At 33.9% G+C, this 19,868-nt stretch overlaps 3 protein-coding genes and 1 long non-coding RNA gene across 5 annotated transcripts; 2 read left to right on the top strand and 2 right to left on the bottom strand.

The window, feature by feature from the left end:
• Nucleotides 1-5,438: 5,438 nt before the first annotated feature.
• On the bottom strand, nucleotides 5,439-6,241 carry LOC109126545 (small ribosomal subunit protein uS14z/uS14y/uS14x). Its single transcript, XM_019230215.2, has 3 exons — nucleotides 6,100-6,241; nucleotides 5,703-5,802; nucleotides 5,439-5,605 (listed from the first exon to the last, which is right to left on the bottom strand). Exons 1-3 carry the CDS (start codon nucleotides 6,159-6,161, stop codon nucleotides 5,597-5,599), a joined length of 171 nt encoding a protein of 56 aa, XP_019085760.1. The 5' UTR covers nucleotides 6,162-6,241; the 3' UTR covers nucleotides 5,439-5,596.
• Nucleotides 6,242-6,343: 102 nt separating this feature from the next.
• Nucleotides 6,344-7,638, top strand: LOC104712019 (uncharacterized). The gene is made up of 4 exons (XM_010428813.3): nucleotides 6,344-6,759; nucleotides 6,871-6,907; nucleotides 7,198-7,281; nucleotides 7,398-7,638. Exons 1-4 carry the CDS (start codon nucleotides 6,439-6,441, stop codon nucleotides 7,448-7,450), a joined length of 495 nt encoding a protein of 164 aa, XP_010427115.1. The 5' UTR covers nucleotides 6,344-6,438; the 3' UTR covers nucleotides 7,451-7,638.
• Nucleotides 7,639-11,279: 3,641 nt separating this feature from the next.
• On the bottom strand, nucleotides 11,280-12,648 carry LOC147938154 (uncharacterized). The gene is made up of 2 exons (XR_015565560.1): nucleotides 11,751-12,648; nucleotides 11,280-11,645 (listed from the first exon to the last, which is right to left on the bottom strand). It is a non-coding gene; the product is annotated as an uncharacterized LOC147938154 (long non-coding RNA).
• Nucleotides 12,649-15,315: 2,667 nt separating this feature from the next.
• Nucleotides 15,316-19,847, top strand: LOC104712018 (putative apyrase 3). 2 transcript variants are annotated; one of them, XM_010428811.2, is made up of 9 exons: nucleotides 15,316-15,396; nucleotides 15,595-16,173; nucleotides 16,275-16,381; nucleotides 18,192-18,302; nucleotides 18,483-18,525; nucleotides 18,646-18,831; nucleotides 18,920-19,017; nucleotides 19,118-19,314; nucleotides 19,426-19,847. In XM_010428811.2, exons 2-9 carry the CDS (start codon nucleotides 15,603-15,605, stop codon nucleotides 19,583-19,585), a joined length of 1,473 nt encoding a protein of 490 aa, XP_010427113.1. In that variant the 5' UTR covers nucleotides 15,316-15,396; nucleotides 15,595-15,602; the 3' UTR covers nucleotides 19,586-19,847. The 2 variants fall into 2 exon arrangements, with proteins under 2 accessions (XP_010427113.1, XP_087323536.1); XM_087467410.1 differs by lacking the exon at nucleotides 18,192-18,302.
• Nucleotides 19,848-19,868: the final 21 nt, after the last annotated feature.

Here is a 19,868-nt window from a genome sequence, read left to right as displayed (position 1 = left end):
ACGACGATCCGGAGGCACGCTGTAGGGTGACGACCCGAGAGACGAGTTGGATTTTTCCTTATATATTATGGCATGCGGGTATCGGCCCGATGAGGAGCCAACATTTGGCATGCAGACTTAGGTCTGATGAGGATCCAATAAGAACTCAAGGTCTAGGCCTATGAGTAAAGGAAAGTCCAAAAGTCGAGAGCAAATGACGCCTGGAGCGTGAGTCTATCGCCCAGAGGTGACCTTCTGTAAGATCGGTCGGAGGAGTGCGGGCCGTGGAGGCGGTTGCACGGGAGTCCTTGGCTGATGGTTGTTCGAGATTCGAGGATGAATCTAGTTTGGTGGGGGAGAATTGTAACATCCGTGAACCGAAATCCCGGTTTGGGAGTTGCATCGGTCGATGCACATGTTGCATCGGTCGATGCAAGGTTGAGTCTCTGCGTTTTGACTTAAGTCAAACACTGCGTTTTGGGTAAAGAAAACCCTTAAGTTGTTTTTGTCTCATTAGTCGTGGGGAGCCGTTTTTGAGAGAAACGAAAGGAGAGAAAAAGTTATTGAGAGTTCTTGGTGATTTCTTGGAGTTTGGAGGCGTTTCTGTAGAGATCTGAGGCTTAGGACGTTGTAGGAGCTTCCTAGGAGCGTGTTCTTGGTTGTTTGAGGTTCAGATTCTTCTGTGGCAAAGGTAAGTGCATGACCATGGCTTATCTAAGCTAGAGATCTCTCTGATTTGCTTGTTATGTGTTGTTAGTCTGGTTAGATTGTTATTTGGGACGTTAGGAAGCTTTCTTGTGGCTTGGGATCGAGTTTTCGTGGTTGCAGGAACGAAGATCCAGCGAGAAGCTTCGGAGGAAAATGATGCTCGGCATTGCATCGGTCGATGCACTTTGTGCGTCGGTCGATGCAGATGCGAGGACAGCGCATAAACTCTAGGGTTTTCGTGTTATGTCGAGCATGCGTCGGTCGATGCATATCTTGCATCGGTCGATGCAAGTTAACCTTGCATCGGTCGACGCAGATCTTGCGTCGGTCGACGCAACCTCCATCTGGTGTCGGTCGATGCATGTTGGTATCGGTCGATGTAGAGTCATGGTTTGTTATTGTTGATTGTTGAATGTTGTTTGATGGTTAGAGATGTCTCTATTGCTTGTGTGTATAGCCCAGTAGATGGGAGGATTGCCTGACTGAGTGTTTATAAAATACTCATGCATTGCAATATGTGTTTGTGGTGCAGGTAAAGGCAAAGTGTGATCGTGGAATCAAGGCAATGAAGAGGAGGATGTTCTAGGAACTCGATTTGATGTTGTCTGGCTTGCTAGGTTGCTAGAGTTGAGTCATTAGAACATCGCTAGATTGCTGGTTTTATAATTTCTGCTATTTGATTATTGGATATTGTTGAGGTTATGATTATTGGTTATTATTGGATTATTATTTGGATATTGATTGGTATTGATTATTCCGCTGGTTGTTGTGATTGTGGTTAGGTGGCTAGTGGATATGGGACCACTAGTTGTAGATTATTTATTATATTATTATTTATTATTTATTATTTTAAAAAAAAAAGGTCGGTCGTTTCAGCATCACTTGGACGTCGAGTTAAATTCATGATTTTTTTGATCAGATTTGATTTTATTACACAACTGATTTTTATATTAATAAAAATTGTGTATCTGAAATTTATTTTTTCCTTAATACTAATTTAAATTTTTATAAGATAATATTTCATCAAAGATAATCATATATAATTTTTATCAAAATATATCAAATAATTTGTTCGGTTATTAAGGGGAACGATGGGAAGAATGTCATTTCATATTTGTTCGGTGTCCATGTTAACAGACTAACAAATGCTTACTCAGACTCCACATGTATAATGATGTAGCATCGAGTTCATGAAATGTTTTTAGCATATTACATAATCAGTTGATCTAATATATAACCATGTTCAAAACAAGGTTAAACTTTTATGATTATATACCTTTTAGAATATTTTAATCATAAATCTTTCATAATAAATGAAATAAAAACTTAATTTATAATAAAAATGATAAATGATAAAATCGTTAATAATTTTTTTAATAAATTAATAAATTTATCTTAATTATAAATAAATTCAAGCTAAAATAACTTATTTTCAAGGTTTCTAATTGATTATATTTTAATAACCTATAAAATTAAAGTGCAAAAGAGTTTTTGTCATGAGGTTACCTAACAAATTCAGAACTTGAACTTGGGTTAGTTTACAAAAGTATTTAGTCATTATCTTGTGTTGATTAGGGACTCAATATAAATGTCAGATTTTTTTTCTTCGGACTCATTATACGCCTTTCTCACGAGATCATACACGAGAAGGGGGCAAAGTAGGATTCCAAACGGGATTTGTTACGAGATCGTCCAAGAAAGATTCACTCTAAGGAGGTAGATGTATAATCCTACACTTGTAGTGAGGCTGCATAGTAAAAACCGTAGAATGACAACATCCTAAGACTCAATACTCTCTTAAAATGCTTCAAAAGATGTAAGGCAGTGGAACCTTATAAGAAGATGGTGTGTAACTAAACTAAACTACGCAAACCTTCTTCAAGATTCAAGTTATGATAACTACACAATCGATGAGCTTGGGGTTGTTCGGGAGAGTAAGGGATCTCACCTTGTCAGCAACTATCACCGAAGCTCGGGTTCCTAGATCAATGAAACCATGATCACCAAGAACCGCATACAGTGAGCCAAATGGCTCCATTTTAGTATTTTCAAGAACCCAAGCTAGTATTTAAAACTTAACATTCATACCCAAAAAAAACAAACTTTGTCTCCTCATTATCAATGCATCATGTAATTGTAATCACATATGAACTTCATGCATGCTTTAGTTATCTCATTCTCCAATTTTTTCAGAGACTGAAGAAGCTTCTTGAACATCCATATATACATCGCCCATAGCCATGCCTAACCTTGTATAAACATTGACTTTTTTCTTGTTCTGTTTTGGTCCCTAGTACATAAAAAGACACGCAGAGCTTGGAAAATTTTAAAAGTGGTCGGATCAAAACCCGTATCAATGACCTCCTTGATGGCGTTTTTGTATTTTTGTTTTCCATTGACATCTGCTAAGGTATTGAAGTTGACCATAGGGATTAACAACTCCAGAGGCACGCCTAATGCTTTCAAAACGAATACATCTCGGCTCGGCTTATATTATCCGCTGCTTCTTCTTCTTCGTCCTGTAAAAAGTCTCTAACGAAATCATTGTAGAAGCTGATCATAGAGCTTGAAACTCCTCTGAACTGAAGAAACTCAAGTTTGGGTACAAGGGCTTTGTCAGCATCATCTGCTATAAGAAGCCGTGGATAACAAGTAATGTTTCTTGATACTCTATGACAATGTCTTCTAGAGAGATTCGAAACGGAATTAGTATCGGCCGTCTCTTCCTCGTCTTCTTCTACCTCGAGATTTGAGATCCAGTCAAAAGTTTTTTTAACCCAACGACAAAAATCAATGAGGTTAGAGATGGAAAAGTTCTCATTAGGGCTCTCGTATGATGATGTATAAGCAGAGTTGGAAATAGTAGATGCCTTGTGCTCAAGCTTTGCTGAGAATCTCAAACTACACCATTTATGTAACTCCAGAGACCTTCTTCCATGGCGCAATAGAGAATTCATGATCGAATAAAGAAAGCGATTAAACCTAAAGAAACAGAATTAAAGAGAAGGTATCTGCCAGCGATCTCGAGCGGTTTGAAACCTCCAATTTCACCAAAAAATCGAATCTTGTGATGGATTTAAAGAAACAAGTTCTTTGGGAGATCACGCCCACTCGTATTCACATACCCTAGACTCAAAAATTGTGAAGGGTTTGAGTAACCAGGTTTTCATTGTCTCTTCTTGTGGTTTATTCAAATCAAGAAAAGGGAAAAATAATACTCCATGGAAATGGAAGAAAAAAGAAAAAGGAAGTTTTATTTTATTTTATTTTTTTAAATAGAAATCGTTTTCAGGAAATCTGTAATTATGCAAATGTCTTTACAGATTAATATTTTATTAACTTGTTTAAATTAATATTTCTGATAATTAATAAATACATAAATAAAAATCATAATTCTGACACTATTAGTTAGTTTATAAAGGTTTTACTCTGTATTGCATTTTGGACGATTGTGAGAGTTATTTTAATTTTCTTCACTCATAAAATCTCTGATCACATAATCGGGAGAGACTCCAGGATAGGTTATGATGCTTGGAAGATCTCAATGATCAAGAAAGACTTCAGATTGGAGTGGGAAGGTTACTCAGAGATGAAGATCAAAGGTGAAGGAAATTGCCAAGTAATGTTTCTAAAATCCTTATAACTCCATCAGTCATCAACTTGATCATATCCTGAATGCTGAATCATCTCCGTGCTTTAGCTGATCAACTCTATAAAAAACCTCGGAAGGTCATAAACGTGTTAGACAAGAAATCATAAAACAGCTCATGAAGTCTCATCTAAAACTATACAAAAGATTTATCACTCAGGAGGATATGTAAAGAACATGTTCCAATAACTCTGAGAATATGAGAAGAAGGAGAAGGAGAGGGGGAACGAGAAGATAAAAAAAAAGTATAAGAAGCTGAAAGATCGAAGAAGGAGGATTTGCTTTCATGATCAGGACGATTTTATCAAAAGGTTTGTTATGGTTCTAGTGTTGTTCTTGTTTGAGGTAATCTCACCAGTTTAGTTGTTAAAACAATCGTTTAAAAGAAGAGAAAAGACTTGACTAATTAATTAGAAAGTACCTAATGAATTATCCTAATCAATAATCATGTGTATTTTTGTTTTTGCTAATGTTGGGAGACTCTCTTGTCTAAATTCTCACAAATTTTGTTATTATATCGTTTGCTTTCAGTTGCGGGATCATTCTTTGGCTAAACATTGGTTCGGTTCACAAGAAGATTCTAGAATAGATACAAAGACGATTTATGCATAGAAATCGTCTTGAATAAAATAAACACATCAAATATGTAGAATTGGACTAACTGAAACTAAACTTTAGATGTTCTGACAGAGTTAATCTTCTACCCACGTTGTACGATGGGTTCTCCATTGTGAATGGAACAAAAGAACCTCACAAGTTTTCAAGGACGTCACCTTACATACGACTTACGAGTAGGTGTATGGACGTTAACAATTAGCGTTGGGATTGGAGACGCAATGTTTCTTCTTTAACATTTTGTAAGGGGATTTAAAACCTTGACACACACCACGCGAAAGTGCACTTCAATAGTCAATACACAAATTTGTAATTGACATAAGCAATAATAATACGAGAGACAAATGTATATCTAAAGCTTATAGAGATATCAAATTTGCTTATCCAACTTTTCCCAGAGTAGTTCAAAGATTTCGAATGTCCGACTTCAACAAGAACATACCTTCAAATTCTTGATAAAAAATTTGACTGATAAAACAAAACCAACGAGAATAACACTAAAAACTTCATTGATCCAAACAAGTCCCAAAACAACAAGGTTTCACAAGTAAAAGAAACATCAAAACTACAAGAGCTTCAAAAGCCAAATCCCATCGACGCCATCATGTGTGTATAATAAGCATCAATCATGAAGTTGGTGCTTGATTAACGGTACTGTTAAAGACAAGATAAACAAAACCCTGAATCAACCGCTATGCAAAAAAAAAAAAAAAAAAAAAAAAACACAAAAGTCATAGAGATTGAAATTAACCTTGATGAATCCAATTTCCTTAGCGTTGCTGCGGAAACACTGTCTGCAGCAGTTCAATCCATACTTCCTGATCAGCCCGTGCGAGTTCCCGCACACACGGCTATACATAACACCCAGCGATTTGCAAAATTACAAAGTCAGAATTAGAATCATAAATTGCCAGATATAATAATACCATCATAGAAACAATAACGGACACATAGCTAATCACAAAAGTGACCGCAATACACAAATCACTCAAAGCTTCATCAGTCTCAATCGATACATCACAAAAACATAACTCGTAGATTCATCAGGAAAAAAAAAAACAGGAAATGGTGTGCGAGTTCTATACTTGAAAGAAACCAAACAACTCAAAGCAAAACGCGAGAGAGAGAGAGAGAGAGAGATGTATTACCAGGTACGAGATCCAGGGCCGTACTTCTTCGGATGAGAGTTCCACACATTGGAGTGCCCCATTTTCGTCGATTTGCTCACAGACGGCGAATGCGATACGACTCTCCAAAACCCTAGAAATTTTTTTTGTGTCGAGGAAGAAGAAGCTCAAATTTATATTACTCATCGGTTTGTTTGTAAAGAAACAAATGGGCCACATTCTGAAGACCCACTAGGCCCACTAACGGCCCATTTAATCCTAATCCAGGCCCATTAATGGACGGATTCTTTCTTCACCATCCACAGGTTTTCTGTTCTATGATCCTGTTGAGTTGTTTTTTTTTCTTGCTAGTGTGGATCCATGGCCACTCGACCTCTCATCTCTCTGCAACTTCTTTCTTCTTCGTCTTCTCTTTCATCTTCTTCTTCGTTAAACCTACCACCACCACCACAATTCCTCTTCTTTACGAAACCTGAACTAAGTAGACACCATAGAAACCAGAACAAGTGGCGGACGAGTAGTGTTCATCATCAATCTTCAGCTAATCTCATCATTCACCCTTCGCTTCTCTTTCTAAGTAGCGGCTTCGATGGCGGTGGCGGATTCATCGATACACAGACCTTCATTGTCACTATCAGTCTCGTTGTAGCCATTGCCCTCTCTCTCTTCCTCGGCTTCAAGGTTTGGTTCTTAAAAATCTCTCATTTACAATTCTTTCTCTCCTAAATCTTTCATTCACTTGATAAATCTTTGTAGGGTTTTGATCTTTTGATGACTTATTGATTGTTGCAGGGAGATCCAGTGCCATGTGAGAGATGTGGTGGAAACGGTGAATTCTCTCTGTTTCTTTTCTTGCATTATGATATTTGTAAATTATCAAATCTTTAATTAGTCACTTCAAAGAATAAATCAAAAAATTCCATTTATTAGGTTCTAATAGATACTAAACCCTTTACTCTGTACCACGTTTCTCTTTTGATTGAACACTTATTTTAGGCATTGTTCAATGGAAGTGAGTAGTGTGTTTTAGTATAGTTTCACAAGTATTCTCATTCTGTTTTCATTCGAGTCTAAATTGTCTTTATAATCGTTTTTGTTTGACGGGTTTGTACGTAAAAGGAGGAACGAAATGTGTATTTTGCCTACAAGGGAAGATGAAGGTGGAGTCTGGTTTGGTTAACTGCAAAGTCTGCAAAGGTTCAGGTACTTAATTACTTGACCATGCATTTTCTTAACCTTTTTTTTTTTTTGTGATGCTTGATACACTAGTTTCTTACTAAACAACATATGATTTGATTTTGTTTTTTTTAATAATGCAGGTTTGATTTTTTGCAAGAAATGTGGAGGTTCTGGATATTCTCGTCGTTTATAACTCCTCCTTACTATGTTTAGTATCCACCATTGGTCCTTTGGACTATTATTATAAATGATATATCTAACTTGTTTATAGTCATATAACTGCTTGTGTAGTTTGATTGCATGTCGTCATCCACAGTTTCTTCAATTTCACTTGTTACATCGGTTCAAATAATAAGAGTAAGTGAATTGGTACAAAAGAAATAGTTTCCTAGACGAAACTCAAACGCAATGTGATTCAAGGTACAAACACATGTAGCTTATATGTTGTTTTTAGTTTTTCTTCTCATTAAAATCACTCATACAGTATGTGGTTTCGTCAAGATTTGCCTGTTCATATTAACCTTATTGGAATAAGATTCATCCCAAACATCAATATGATTTTGCATGGTGGTACAGTAGCCGGTGTTTTTGAAGACTTGTTTACACATCAAATACGGGTCAAAAGATATTCGAAAGCTCATTAAGGATAAGTATATCCAACCAACCCATGTATAACTCTTTACTATCCATATTATTAAACACAATTAAAAACAAATTATCATTAATTATAAAATTAGAAATATCTATATAGTATTTCACAGTTAATAATATTAATATTTACAAGATTTTAATATTTAACCTTATTCCTGTATCATCTTTGTTTCAATTTTTTTTTTTTTTGGTTATATATGAATCACATAATATTATTAACTCATAATCTCTTCTAGATACATCATAAATAAAGCAATTTGAACTTCTTCACCATATATACACCTAACTGTAGTTAAAAAATAGAAAACAAGTACGTAAGAAATGCAATTCTATGTGAAAATATTGAAAGATTATAATAATGAGTAAAAACAACTCACCAATTAAAATAAAATTATTCTTAACATATATTCCTTTACCGGTGAGTTAAATATTAGTAAGATAGCAAGCACTACTAGTTCACTTCTAATTTATCAATGTTGGTAAACGCAATGTTGGTAAACACGATCATCAAATAAAACTATTGAATTTTTATTATTAGTAAATTAGCAAGCACTATTAGACTACTTCCCATTTTATTATTAGTACAATATAAGATTTTTCTATCTACTAGGGTGTTACATCAACATATTTTATCCAATATGTGGGACTTACGTAAACCATTGAACCTTAAAATTAAAATTAATTCATATACTTTCATATTATTATATCTTTTCACAAAAAAAGACCTAAATTATAGTTTTTTTTTTTTCAACTAAACATTAATAAAAGGGTCAATTTGTTGTATAACCAAAATCACTAATATAATTAAGAATATAGCAGTATATTTGAAAGAATTAAGAAACTAATATAGAGGGTAGGAGAAATTACCATTTTAGTGTTCTTTTATAAAAAAAAAATTTTTACCCCATCATATTCTTGTGGATAATTCATACTATTTATAAAATGATTCAAAATTTCAAATCTATCTTAAAAAATTGAAGATTTTTTTCTGCATAAAATGTAATTTGAATTTTTTAAATCAGATAAAAAATTATAATAGCAAATAGTGTTTGTAGTTAGATACAAATTATACTATATAGAACATATATAAATAGAATAGTATACTATACTATTTTTTTGGAAACATAAATTAATCAAAAATAAAACAAAATAAAAAATGTTTATAACTACAATATTTTCTTATCTAGATAGAACACACAAAATGGGATAGTATAAACAACATAAAAATATACAAAACAAGTCGTTTCCAAAGAACTATATATACAACATATGAAACCTAAATAGAACACATAAATGGAATAGTATAAAGTGAAATGTAATGTATGAAACAAGTTGTTTACTAAGAAAAATACGACATATGAAAATAGCATATATACTGAGTTCAATAGTTTCCTAAGAAAAACACTATACCCTAAGGGATACAACATAGAGAACCCAAACTATCGAGTCAAACACATATCGAGTTAAACACTAACAATTGTCGAGTTAAACAGATGTTGAAATAAAAATGCTATACCCTAAAGGATACAACATAGAGAACCCAAACAAACAATTTAAACGCACAACGACTAAGAAATTTATATCCTAAGAGATACAATAAAAGCAACTCAAACGACCAAACTAATCACATACCGAGTATTTTACGTTATATCCTAAGTGGTAATAATTATGAAAAATTTGGAACAAAAAATAAAGATTATAATCTAAGAAATACAACTTAAGAGAATTTATAAAATGTCCATTTGAGTAATAACATTTTTCAAGCCCAAAACATATGTTTAAAACAAGTCAAAATAAATTCAAAATTTGTATATATTTTTTTTTAAATAGAATAGAATAGAATATTTGTTTTGTTCTATATAATAAGAGACTTTATCATAATCAAATTAGTTTGTTTAAAAAAACACTAATCATAGTATAAACAAAAAAAGATCTTTGTTTTTAAATGAAATTACATAGATTAAATAATTCATATGAAAACTTTAGTAGTAGTATATATATATATATATTAAATCAAATGGGGATGAAAAATAAAATAAAAGAAATAATGAAAAAGAAGAAGAAGAAAACAAAAAGGACACAACTGTCATTAATACATATAATACAAAGAATATTGTAGTTTGATGGTTAGAGTGGTTAGACAATGAATTATAGTTTTTTTATTGGTTATACATCGCAATTCCTCTTAATAAAATTAAAAAAAAACTCCAAGATTGGTGGCCCAAACTAGAGGATAGCAGTTTACAAAGGTAGATTCTAAAGGCAAAGATCTTGACGACCGAGCAAGGCAATCAGCCCTTGAGTTGAAGTCTCGTGGAATCCTATCGAGGGTGAAAGAAGGGTAAGAGGACCGAAGCGATAAAAAATCCTCCATGAGATTTGAAAAAGCGGGCCAGTCCTCCGGCGTCTGCACCATCTCTACTTGTTCGGCACAATCCGTCTCAAAAGCCTCGCAATCAACTCCAGCCTCCAGTAAAGACTCCATAGCCCAGATCAGTGCTTGAAATTCCGCATGTAAGGGTGTAAGGCCTCTGCTATGACTCCGAGCTCCCAACAGAAGTGTGGACTCCTCTTCACCGCAACACCACCAGCCTAGACCCTGGAAAGTAAATAATAAAATTACAATAAAAACGTGACATATGGATTACGAAGCACCAATTATATAAAAAACTAGATGAGAACCCGCCCGATGTGCGGGTTTAAAGTTTTATAAATTAAATTAAATTTATTAAAAATATATTAAAATTTGTTGTATGTTATTTATAAATTTTATTTTTGTTATAATACACTGATTTATATCCATTTATAAATCTTTTATGTATGTTACTATTAAAAGTATATTTTTTTTTTAATTTTTTTTACACCTAAATATACTCTATATTACAAATATACTCTTTATCACCACCTAGAAAATGTCTATATGAACACATTAAGCCAACTATTTTACTTTCACTTCTGCATAGTTTAATTTACTAAAATTGTTGGCTCAAAAAATATTTTAAATAAAAAATATATTACATAATACTAATCAATGATGTATCATCACAATAATGTATGACCACCATGGAGAAAACCTGGCTCTGCCCTCATTCCTTATGGAGAGAATCTTGCGTCCGATCTCTTCCACCATGGAGAGAATCTTGGCTCTGCATTCCTCCTTTGGGGAGATAACTTTGCGTCCAACCTCATCCACCTTCCTCCCTTTGGCAGACAACCTTGTGTCCAACCTTCTCCACCATATAGAGCACATCGACTCACCCTCCTCATGTGTGGAGAGAACATGTTCACGTCTTTTTGCTATCTCAAAATGGCTTGCTCCACAACCAATAAAAGTAAAAACCTTTTTCTAACATCAAAAAATCTTTTGATAGTGATAGTAACTAATGTTAAATTTTTCAATGTATTTAGTGATAGTAACTATGCAGAAGTGAAAGTAAAATAGTTGGCTTAATGTCTTTATATATTACAGAATATACTAATCAATGATGTATCATCAGAATAATGTATGACCACCATAGAGAAAATGTCGGGTACGTTTTCATCCCTTATGGAGAGAACCTTGGCTCCGTCTTCCTCCCTAGGGAAGATAACCTTGTGTCAACCCTCCTCCACCTTCCTCCCTTGGGGAGATAACCTTTTGTCCAACCTTCTCCACCATAGAGAAATCCTCGGCTCTGCCCTCCTCCTGTGTGGAGAGAAAATGTTCACGTCTTTTTGCTATCTCAAAATGGCTTGCTCTGACAACCAATAAAAATTAAAAAAAAATTCTAACGTCACAAAATCGTTTGATAGTAACTAATTTTAAATTTCTCAATGTATTCGTGGAAGTGTCTTTGACACACCATGATGTAGCCTCTATCTTTGTAACGCCTCAACCGCCACATTGCTTAGGAGCACATGTCCATTCTCAGTCCATGGGACCACCTTCCTAAGTGGGCCCTACATCTATCCCCGGCCCATGGATCCACCCATATTCGATGGCTGGTTTGTTATGTCTGGGAAGCTTTCAAAACTTGTTTACCGACCCTACAAATTAACAAATGATTGTTTCTTGTGTTTTTTCCTCAATCGCACAGTTCCGACAATCACTTCTAGAAAGGTCACCCATCATGAAGTTCTCTCAGGATCCTTGGCCGAAAAATAAGTGCATATTGGTGACATATGTGGCCAAATCAATTCTTTTAAACCTTTCCGCAAACCAGAGTGTCATAGTTTTTGAGCTCCTATGGATCTAAATCTAACAACAACGATTTATGTTTTTCCAATCTATCTATCCATGTTTGTTTTAAGCTTGTGTTTGATTAGCCTATTTTATCCATTTATTAGGTTGCTGAGCTTCTACTCGTTATCTGCCTTTGGGATTGAATGAATAATGGTAACAATTATGTTTGCAAAAATAAGAAGGGTGTATAACCAACCAATCAAGGTTGAAAAATTAGAAAAAAATTAATTTGGCCTAAGTAAAGAAACAATAAAAAATTATAAGCACAGTGATATATGAATCCCAAATAATTTAAAGATGAAAATATAAATTAAATAAAATAATCTAAAAATCTTACAATAAATTTTAAAATACAGTATTAGGAAAAGAAGACGCATATATTAATCTTTTTTTGGATCAACATATTAATCTTACATATTCCCAACTGAAAAATAAGAAAGTAGTAGAAAATTTTAGTTTAAAAAAATAAGAAAAATTTACCTTCCCATTAAAAAAACATTTCCCAATTAAACAAAGTTGAAAGCAATGTTTTTGAATAAATTATTTAAATATGAGACGATCTATGTTTGTATAGAAGTTAGTGTTTACAAAATTTAGAATTAATAATTAACTGTATATTTTCCTTAATCCATTTTCTATATTTTTTTTGTAGAATTAATAACTTAAAATTAAAATAAGTAAATAATATTATAATTTTGAATTTTATCAAATATATATATATATATACATGTAATCTCCTTACAATTATTTTAAAAAACTTTGTAACTTTTTATATAAATTCTGTAATTTTTGATAATTATCTTTTTACATTATTAATATTTTTAAAAATAAAATATTTTATTTTTGTTGTAATCAAATTCCTCCTATTAAATATTAACTTTTACAAATGTCAAAATCTGATATTGATAACTTGACACATGTCAATATCTTATTAATGACTAACTTTCAAAACCCAACTTTATATAATATTTTTGATAATTATCTTTTTTACATTATTAATATTTTTTAAAAAAATATTTTATTTTTGTTGTAATCAAATTCCTCCTATTAAATATTAACTTTTACATATGTCAAAATCTGATATTGATAACTTGATACATGTCAATATCTTATTAATGGCTAACTTTCAAAACTTTTCAACTTTATATAATAAGATATGACATATTGACATTTTCTTGTAATTAATTTTAAAATTTGCTATTTAAAATAGTGATTAATTTTCCAAAAAAAAAATCATTTTTTTCTCTAATATTAAGAACTTGTTTGGCTAAAGGTAACGTAAAAAAAAAGAGAGCTTCAATACCGGTGGGGCCAAACTCTTTCCCCTCAGAGTCCGTGTATGCAAATGTTGATCATTTTTTGGGGCAGAATAATCATGCGTCTCATGTTTTAACATTTCCCTGGCTTATATGGTATATTTGGAAAGCTCAGAATGCACAAATTTATGAAAATATTGACGAGCGGCCCGAGGAGATTGTTTTGGTCGCGGAAGGTGAGGCTTTTTCATGGCAGCAGGCGCAGGTGGAGGGTGATATTATAGATTTGACCACAGCTGCAATCGCAACAGAGCCCCGGCAGAGGGTGCCCGCCGCTAATTCATTTATATAATACAAAAAAATTATTTTTTCGTTTTTATTTAATTCATATAATTTAGGAGAAAAATAATTTTTACTATTTTTCTTTTATTTAATAACTTTTTAATTAGTTATTTTGTTTCTTCTAAATTATTATTTTTTATTATTATTTGAACTGAAAATAGACACAGACCTAAATTTTATTCAAAAATGTTACCAATCACTAATAAAACTAATTTTTTTGAAGTTGAGTTTGAATAATCATGTGTTATGGTTGATGTACAAGTTTGAGGTATATCCTTTGTAAAATTGTTAACTCAAAAGATTATTCAACATCATGAAAATTTTCATGAGTTAAAGATGTGGTAAGTTGAGTTATCTATTTTTTTAATTAAAAAAACGAAAATTCAGTTATATAATACAAACAAATTATTTTTTCGTTTTTATTTAATTCATATATCAAGAAAAATAATTTTTACTGTTTTTTTTTATTTAATAATTTTTTAATTATTTATTTTATTTCTCCTAAATTATTTTTTTTTTTTTATCATTTGAAATGAAATTAGACATAGACCTAAATATGATAAGATTTTAAATATTATGGCATGCATGTAGTTAATTTTTTAATTTGCAATGTAACAAAGAAGTTTAGTTAACAATGTAACTCAGCCACAACATGAAAAACATTACAGTAATTAAAAAGCAAAAAAAATTGTTGCCAAACTCAGCCGCTTCGTCAACTGAAAATATGTAACTCAGCCGTATCGTTTGATAAGTCCGCCGTAACTGAATAACATTCTAGTAATTAATCTTTTGCTAATAAGTCAACCGTCAAACGGCTGAGTTGTCGATAAGTCAGCCTATGATGGCTGAGTTATAGTTTTTTTACCATAACTCAGCCGTAACAACATTTCATAAATCAGCCGTTTTTTATAACTCAGCCAGGCGGAAAATGTTAACTCAGTCGTGTCGTTGTGATAACTCAGCCAAAATTTTGACAACTCAACCATCGGGTGAAAACTCAGCCGTAACTACAGCTGAGTTATGCGCATAACTCAGCCAGATTTAATAAGTCAGCCGTAACCCTTGGCTGACTTATGCGCATAACTCAGCCAGATTTTAATAAGTCAGCCGTCCGCTCTTACTCAAATGTTTTTCCGATAACTCAGCCGCAACATACCTATGACTCAGCCGCAACATACTATGTAACGCATTACGGCTGAGTTATGGTTACACGTCAGCGATTTCTGACGTGGCGTCTGACGTGGCAATGACATTTTTGTAATTACATCTTTTTCGGTAACATAAAACAGGGGCAGGCTGGGTATTTTGAAAATACTCGAAACATTCTAGTAATAAAAAAGTTTTTTGTAGATTCTGGTAATATTACCTAAAATAAGTAACATTTGAGTAATTCACCCTAATATATAAGGTATATTCTCTCTCTAATATTAAAAACTTGTTTGGCAAAAGGTAATATAAAACAAAAAGAGCTTCAACATGGAAAATTAATCAATAATGGAAGAGAATTAAGGTACCTGAAAATTAGCCAATAATGTGACCCACGTTATAGACCTTTTTTATATATTTTTTTTTTTAAAAACCACGTTATAGGTCTTCGAACTCCGATTATAAAAGAATCAGTTTCTTAAAGTAAGAGGAAGACACACACACACGGAACTTGATCTTTGGGTTAAGTTTATATATATATATATAATATTTTTCTTTTTGCACTACGTTTATTGTCATAGTTGCGTTACCTTTAATTAGGATTCTCTTGTTCATTATGTTTATCGCTATTGCGCTAATGGTTGGTTATCTAGTTAGTTTGTTTTCATTAAGGTTCCTTTGACGTTAATTAATGCAAAGATGATCTCATGCATGTTCCAGGTTGAAAAATGGAACCGGAGATGGATGCCCTCAAGGTTCCGATTCTACCTGAGCACCAATCATCATCTCCGACTCCATGGTCGTCGAGACTCACGAAACGGATTATCATACCAACCGCCGTTTCGGGGGCTCTAGCGTTAGGGATATTTTCCTTCTTCTTGAATTTTAATTCAGCTCCAGTTCCAGTTCCATTACCCGGAAGTTTGTACAGCGTCATTATCGATGCTGGGAGTTCGGGGTCCCGAGTTCACGTGTTCAAGTACTCCATTGATCAGTCCGGGGCACCCGTTTACAGTTTTGGTCCTGACCACCACAAGGTGTCTAGGTTTCTAGGTGGTTTGTCGACGTATGCTAATAATCTGGAAGGAGCGAAGGAGAAAGTGGAGCAACTTGTGGGCTTCGCCAAGGAAATTGTTCCCCAGGATATGTGGAGCAGGACTGACATAAGGTTAATGGCAACTGCTGGGATGAGAGCCATTGCGAAAACTGATCAGGAAAGTATTCTTAATACTGCCAAACAAGTTTTTAGATCTCGTCCTGGGTTTCATTTTCGTGACGAGTGGGCTTATGTTATCAGTGGTTAGTCTTTTTTGAATCAATTCTTCTTCATTCGATTAATAAAAAGAAATATATACATATATTGGAAGTGCTAACTAGTTATTGGAAATATCACGATTCAGGATCTGATGAAGGTTTATATGCTTGGATAATTGCCAATCACGCACTCGGTTTGCTTGGAAATACTGGGACAACGGGGATTGTTGAACTCGGCGGGGCTTCTGCGCAGGTCTATTCTTTATAAACATGTCCTTGTTTGTTTTGTCAAGTTACATGCAACATGAATCACATTATATGAATTACATGCAAAATAATTGGATTTTTGGGAAGTATTTGCATGCACAAAACTTTTCAAGGACTAAACAAGAGACCCTCATTAGTATTATATTATACTCCCTCCGTTTCAAAATATATGATGTTTTAACTAAAGCACGCAGATTAAGAAATCTTTACTTTTAACAAGTTCAACCAATCAGAATAATACTGCATAATATAAAATATTAAACTAATCTAAAAGTTGCATAAAAACTTGAAAATATCCTATATTATGAAACAAAAAACTTCTCCAAAACATCTTATATATTGAAACGGAGGGAGTATATTTTATAACCAAAAAATATTAAAATATGTGTCAAAATTTAATCAAGGTTTATAGAACAAAATTAAACAAATTTCTAATTTCTTTCTTTTTTGATAGGATAAAGAGATTTAACTTTTTTTAATCTGATCAAGGACACTTGTTTATATCTGATCAACAGTTTAATAATGTGTGTGTGTGTGTGTGATCAAATCATGCCATATTTTAATCTTGTTTTCGTGAGGTTGATGAGAAAACGTGAATCAAATTATTTTTAATATTTTAAATGATTTCTTATATAATTATTTAAAATATATCGTAAAATTGACTTTAGAAATTCAATCATTTAAAGGCATCTTTTTGATATTTGATACAAAACTACATCAACCTAGATGGCCATCATGGAGGTTCAGGATACAAAAAACTGGTTTAAGAAAACATACAACAACCGAATGCACGCTAAATATTCCAAATACCATCTTTTTTTTTTGTTAAAAGGCTTTCAATTATAAACATATAATGCCCAGTGGGCTATTTCCGGAGTAGGCCCATACAAATCCCAGAGAATCCAACTCAATTACATCAAACCGGACCAAACCATTAGGAAACAAAACCGACCGGGTTACAACAACCAAATTAAACCGGCTACACATGAAACCCTAATCTACAAACGAAGAACTCGTTTTGTAGCCGCCGTCCATAATTGCGGATGCTCGACCGGAACAGGACCTCCGGCGAGACTGGATGACGGTAACCGAACGAAGACGGTGATCCAAGATCTGTTTGCCATCTCGCCACCGTAGAACCGTTTTGAGAAGGAGGAAGAGACCCGATCTGTCCTTCGTCGTGGAGGTTTCCATGCTCAGTCGTGAGAGAGAGAGAGGCAGCAGGGAGTAGATAAGAGGACCATCGACGGTGGCTTAGCTTCACCAGATCGGAGATTACCTCCCCTATCATAACCGATCCGGTGAAACCTCCAAGATCTCCGATCTCCAGATCTATCTACCCTCTTCTCTTGTTCTTCGTCGTGGATCTCCCTCTTCCGCTCCGCGTAGCAACACTTCCGGTAGAGCTCTTTACCGTCGGCGTCTCGCAGATGCTTCTCCTCTCCACCACTCCCTTGATTTCGTCCAACAGCTTCGCCGGGATGATGCAACAAGTCGTGAATGAAGAGCCATGGACCGGAGGGTCCTCATCGCCACCATTGACGGAAGACCCGACGTCGGCGCACGAGGTTATGGTCAGAAGAAGTAGGTTTTTGAGAGAGAAAAATTGCCGCGCGTGGTCCTCACTCTTCGTGCTTAGAGGAAGATTGCAATGTTTTTTTCCAAATACCATCTTTGGATGAAAAAAGAAAAAAAAAAGAAGGGGACTTGTTATACAATTATCAAACTTAGGACAAAGTACCTCAACTGTGGTTAAAGGTCGTTTGTGTGATGATTGTTTGTGCATTTTTTTTTAGGTGACCTTTGAGTTAAGTAATCAGCAAGTGAATTCTGTGGACTCGCATATGAAAACCTGTAACAGTTTTCCATACAGAATCTACAGTCACAGCTTCCCCAACTATGGGAAGGTAACTTTTGAGACCAGAGCATATTTATCTTTGAGTAAATGTTTTCTTTCATTCATCCTTAAGTTTTAAAGGATTTTTTGGAAACTTATTGTAATTGTGTCCGTATTTAATCGATGATCTTATTTCAAAATTGTCGATAAAATGACCAAGGAAAAAAATAACTTATCGTTTGCCATGCAGGATGCAGCACTAAAAAGGTTAATGGATAATCTACAATACCCAGGTTAGTTACTGACAGATCCTTGTAATGATCACTTTGCTTACTAAAATTGTACTTTTTGAGTTCAAGGCAATTATTGAACTCTCAAACTCTCTCGTATGTTGCTTTCAATCCATACAACAGACGGGGAGGAAGTGGAGGAAGACGTTGAAGACCCTTGTACTCCTCAAGGGTACACCTACCAAAATAATCGGCGTAAATATCTATCCGTATTCCTAGCTGATGAAAGCGAATATACAAGACTTGTAGCTGCTGGTAATTTCGCAAGATGCAAAATCAAAACGCTTGAACTTTTGCAGGAAGGAAATGGTAAAAGATCATATATATATATATTGGTATATATTGTTGATATATTGTTAATTTTATCGATCTCTTACCGTAATTTATATATGTACAGAGATGTGTCCATCTAATTCGTGTGCTATTGGATCTACATACACACCTCCGGTTCAAGGAAGGTTTTTGGCTACATCAAATTTTGCCTACACAAGCGAAGTATATATCCTTTGACGTCAAGATTTATAGATATGTTTGAACTTGTGAAAGAATCGGTTGACCATTTTTTCTTTTGTTTATGTTTTGAAATTTGAATCAGTTCTTTCACTTAAACGAACTAAATTGGATGTCTGACTTAAGGCAAAAGGGGGAGGAGTTTTGTCAAAAAACCTGGGAAGCACTAGAACTGGAATACAGAGGTACTCTAAACTATAGTGAAGAATATTTGCGTGGGTATTGCTTCTCATCAGCATATATAATCGCAATGCTTGAAAGGCTTGGTTTTAATGACGAAAGGTAAATGTTACCACAAAAATTCAATAACAGTTAGATCAGTCAACGTACGTTTTAGGGAAAAGAATTATAAACTATATATATATATATATGTTTCTTTTTGTTTTTGCGCAGTACTATAGAGTTTTCGAATGAAGTACATGGCACATCATTAGATTGGGCATTGGGCGCTTTCATCGATAGTTTCTCACAGCCTAGTATCGCCCCTGCTCCAAGTCCCGCACTCACTTCTGGTCACAGTGGTGGTGATTCTAGAAAATTTCTTGGCTTTTGATGACATGCACCGGAGGAAACCAAACCCAAAGTTCAAAGATCAAGTCTTATTATGACTTGGTGTTTTCTTTTATTTCTGTTTTAAGCAAATAATTAGAGCACTGCTTCACTTCCTCTTTTGTAGGAGAAGAGTGACTTTTTCTCTTCACAAGTTCTATTTCCACTTTTTTATTGGATTGATGTATGTCTGAACCAAGGTTCCCTTGTTTTCTTGTTTTAGTAAATGAATAATAAAATTAAAAAAAAAAAAAAAACCAAAAAAAGGTAGTAACTAAACTAATACT

Source organism: Camelina sativa, chromosome 9 (assembly GCF_030686135.1).
Source record: "Camelina sativa cultivar CO46 ecotype springtype chromosome 9, ASM3068613v1".
NCBI lineage: Eukaryota > Viridiplantae > Streptophyta > Magnoliopsida > Brassicales > Brassicaceae > Camelina > Camelina sativa.
This window is presented reverse-complemented; position numbering and strand designations above follow the sequence as displayed.

What these genes read in the sequence shown, in the direction of transcription:
- LOC109126545 (XM_019230215.2), bottom strand. Translation starts at nt 6,161, where the DNA reads ATGGGGCACTCCAATGTGTGGAACTCTCATCCGAAGAAGTACGGCCCT. An exon ending in GGCCCTGGATCTCGTACCTG is followed by an intron (nt 5,803 to 6,099) that starts GTAATACATCTC and finishes TGTTATGTATAG; the next exon opens with CCGTGTGTGCGGGAACTCGC.
- LOC104712019 (XM_010428813.3), top strand. Translation starts at nt 6,439, where the DNA reads ATGGCCACTCGACCTCTCATCTCTCTGCAACTTCTTTCTTCTTCGTCT. An exon ending in TGAGAGATGTGGTGGAAACG is followed by an intron (nt 6,908 to 7,197) that starts GTGAATTCTCTC and finishes TGTACGTAAAAG; the next exon opens with GAGGAACGAAATGTGTATTT. An exon ending in CAAAGTCTGCAAAGGTTCAG is followed by an intron (nt 7,282 to 7,397) that starts GTACTTAATTAC and finishes TTAATAATGCAG; the next exon opens with GTTTGATTTTTTGCAAGAAA.
- LOC104712018 (XM_010428811.2), top strand. Translation starts at nt 15,603, where the DNA reads ATGGAACCGGAGATGGATGCCCTCAAGGTTCCGATTCTACCTGAGCAC. An exon ending in GGATAATCTACAATACCCAG is followed by an intron (nt 18,526 to 18,645) that starts GTTAGTTACTGA and finishes TCCATACAACAG; the next exon opens with ACGGGGAGGAAGTGGAGGAA. An exon ending in CTTGGTTTTAATGACGAAAG is followed by an intron (nt 19,315 to 19,425) that starts GTAAATGTTACC and finishes GTTTTTGCGCAG; the next exon opens with TACTATAGAGTTTTCGAATG.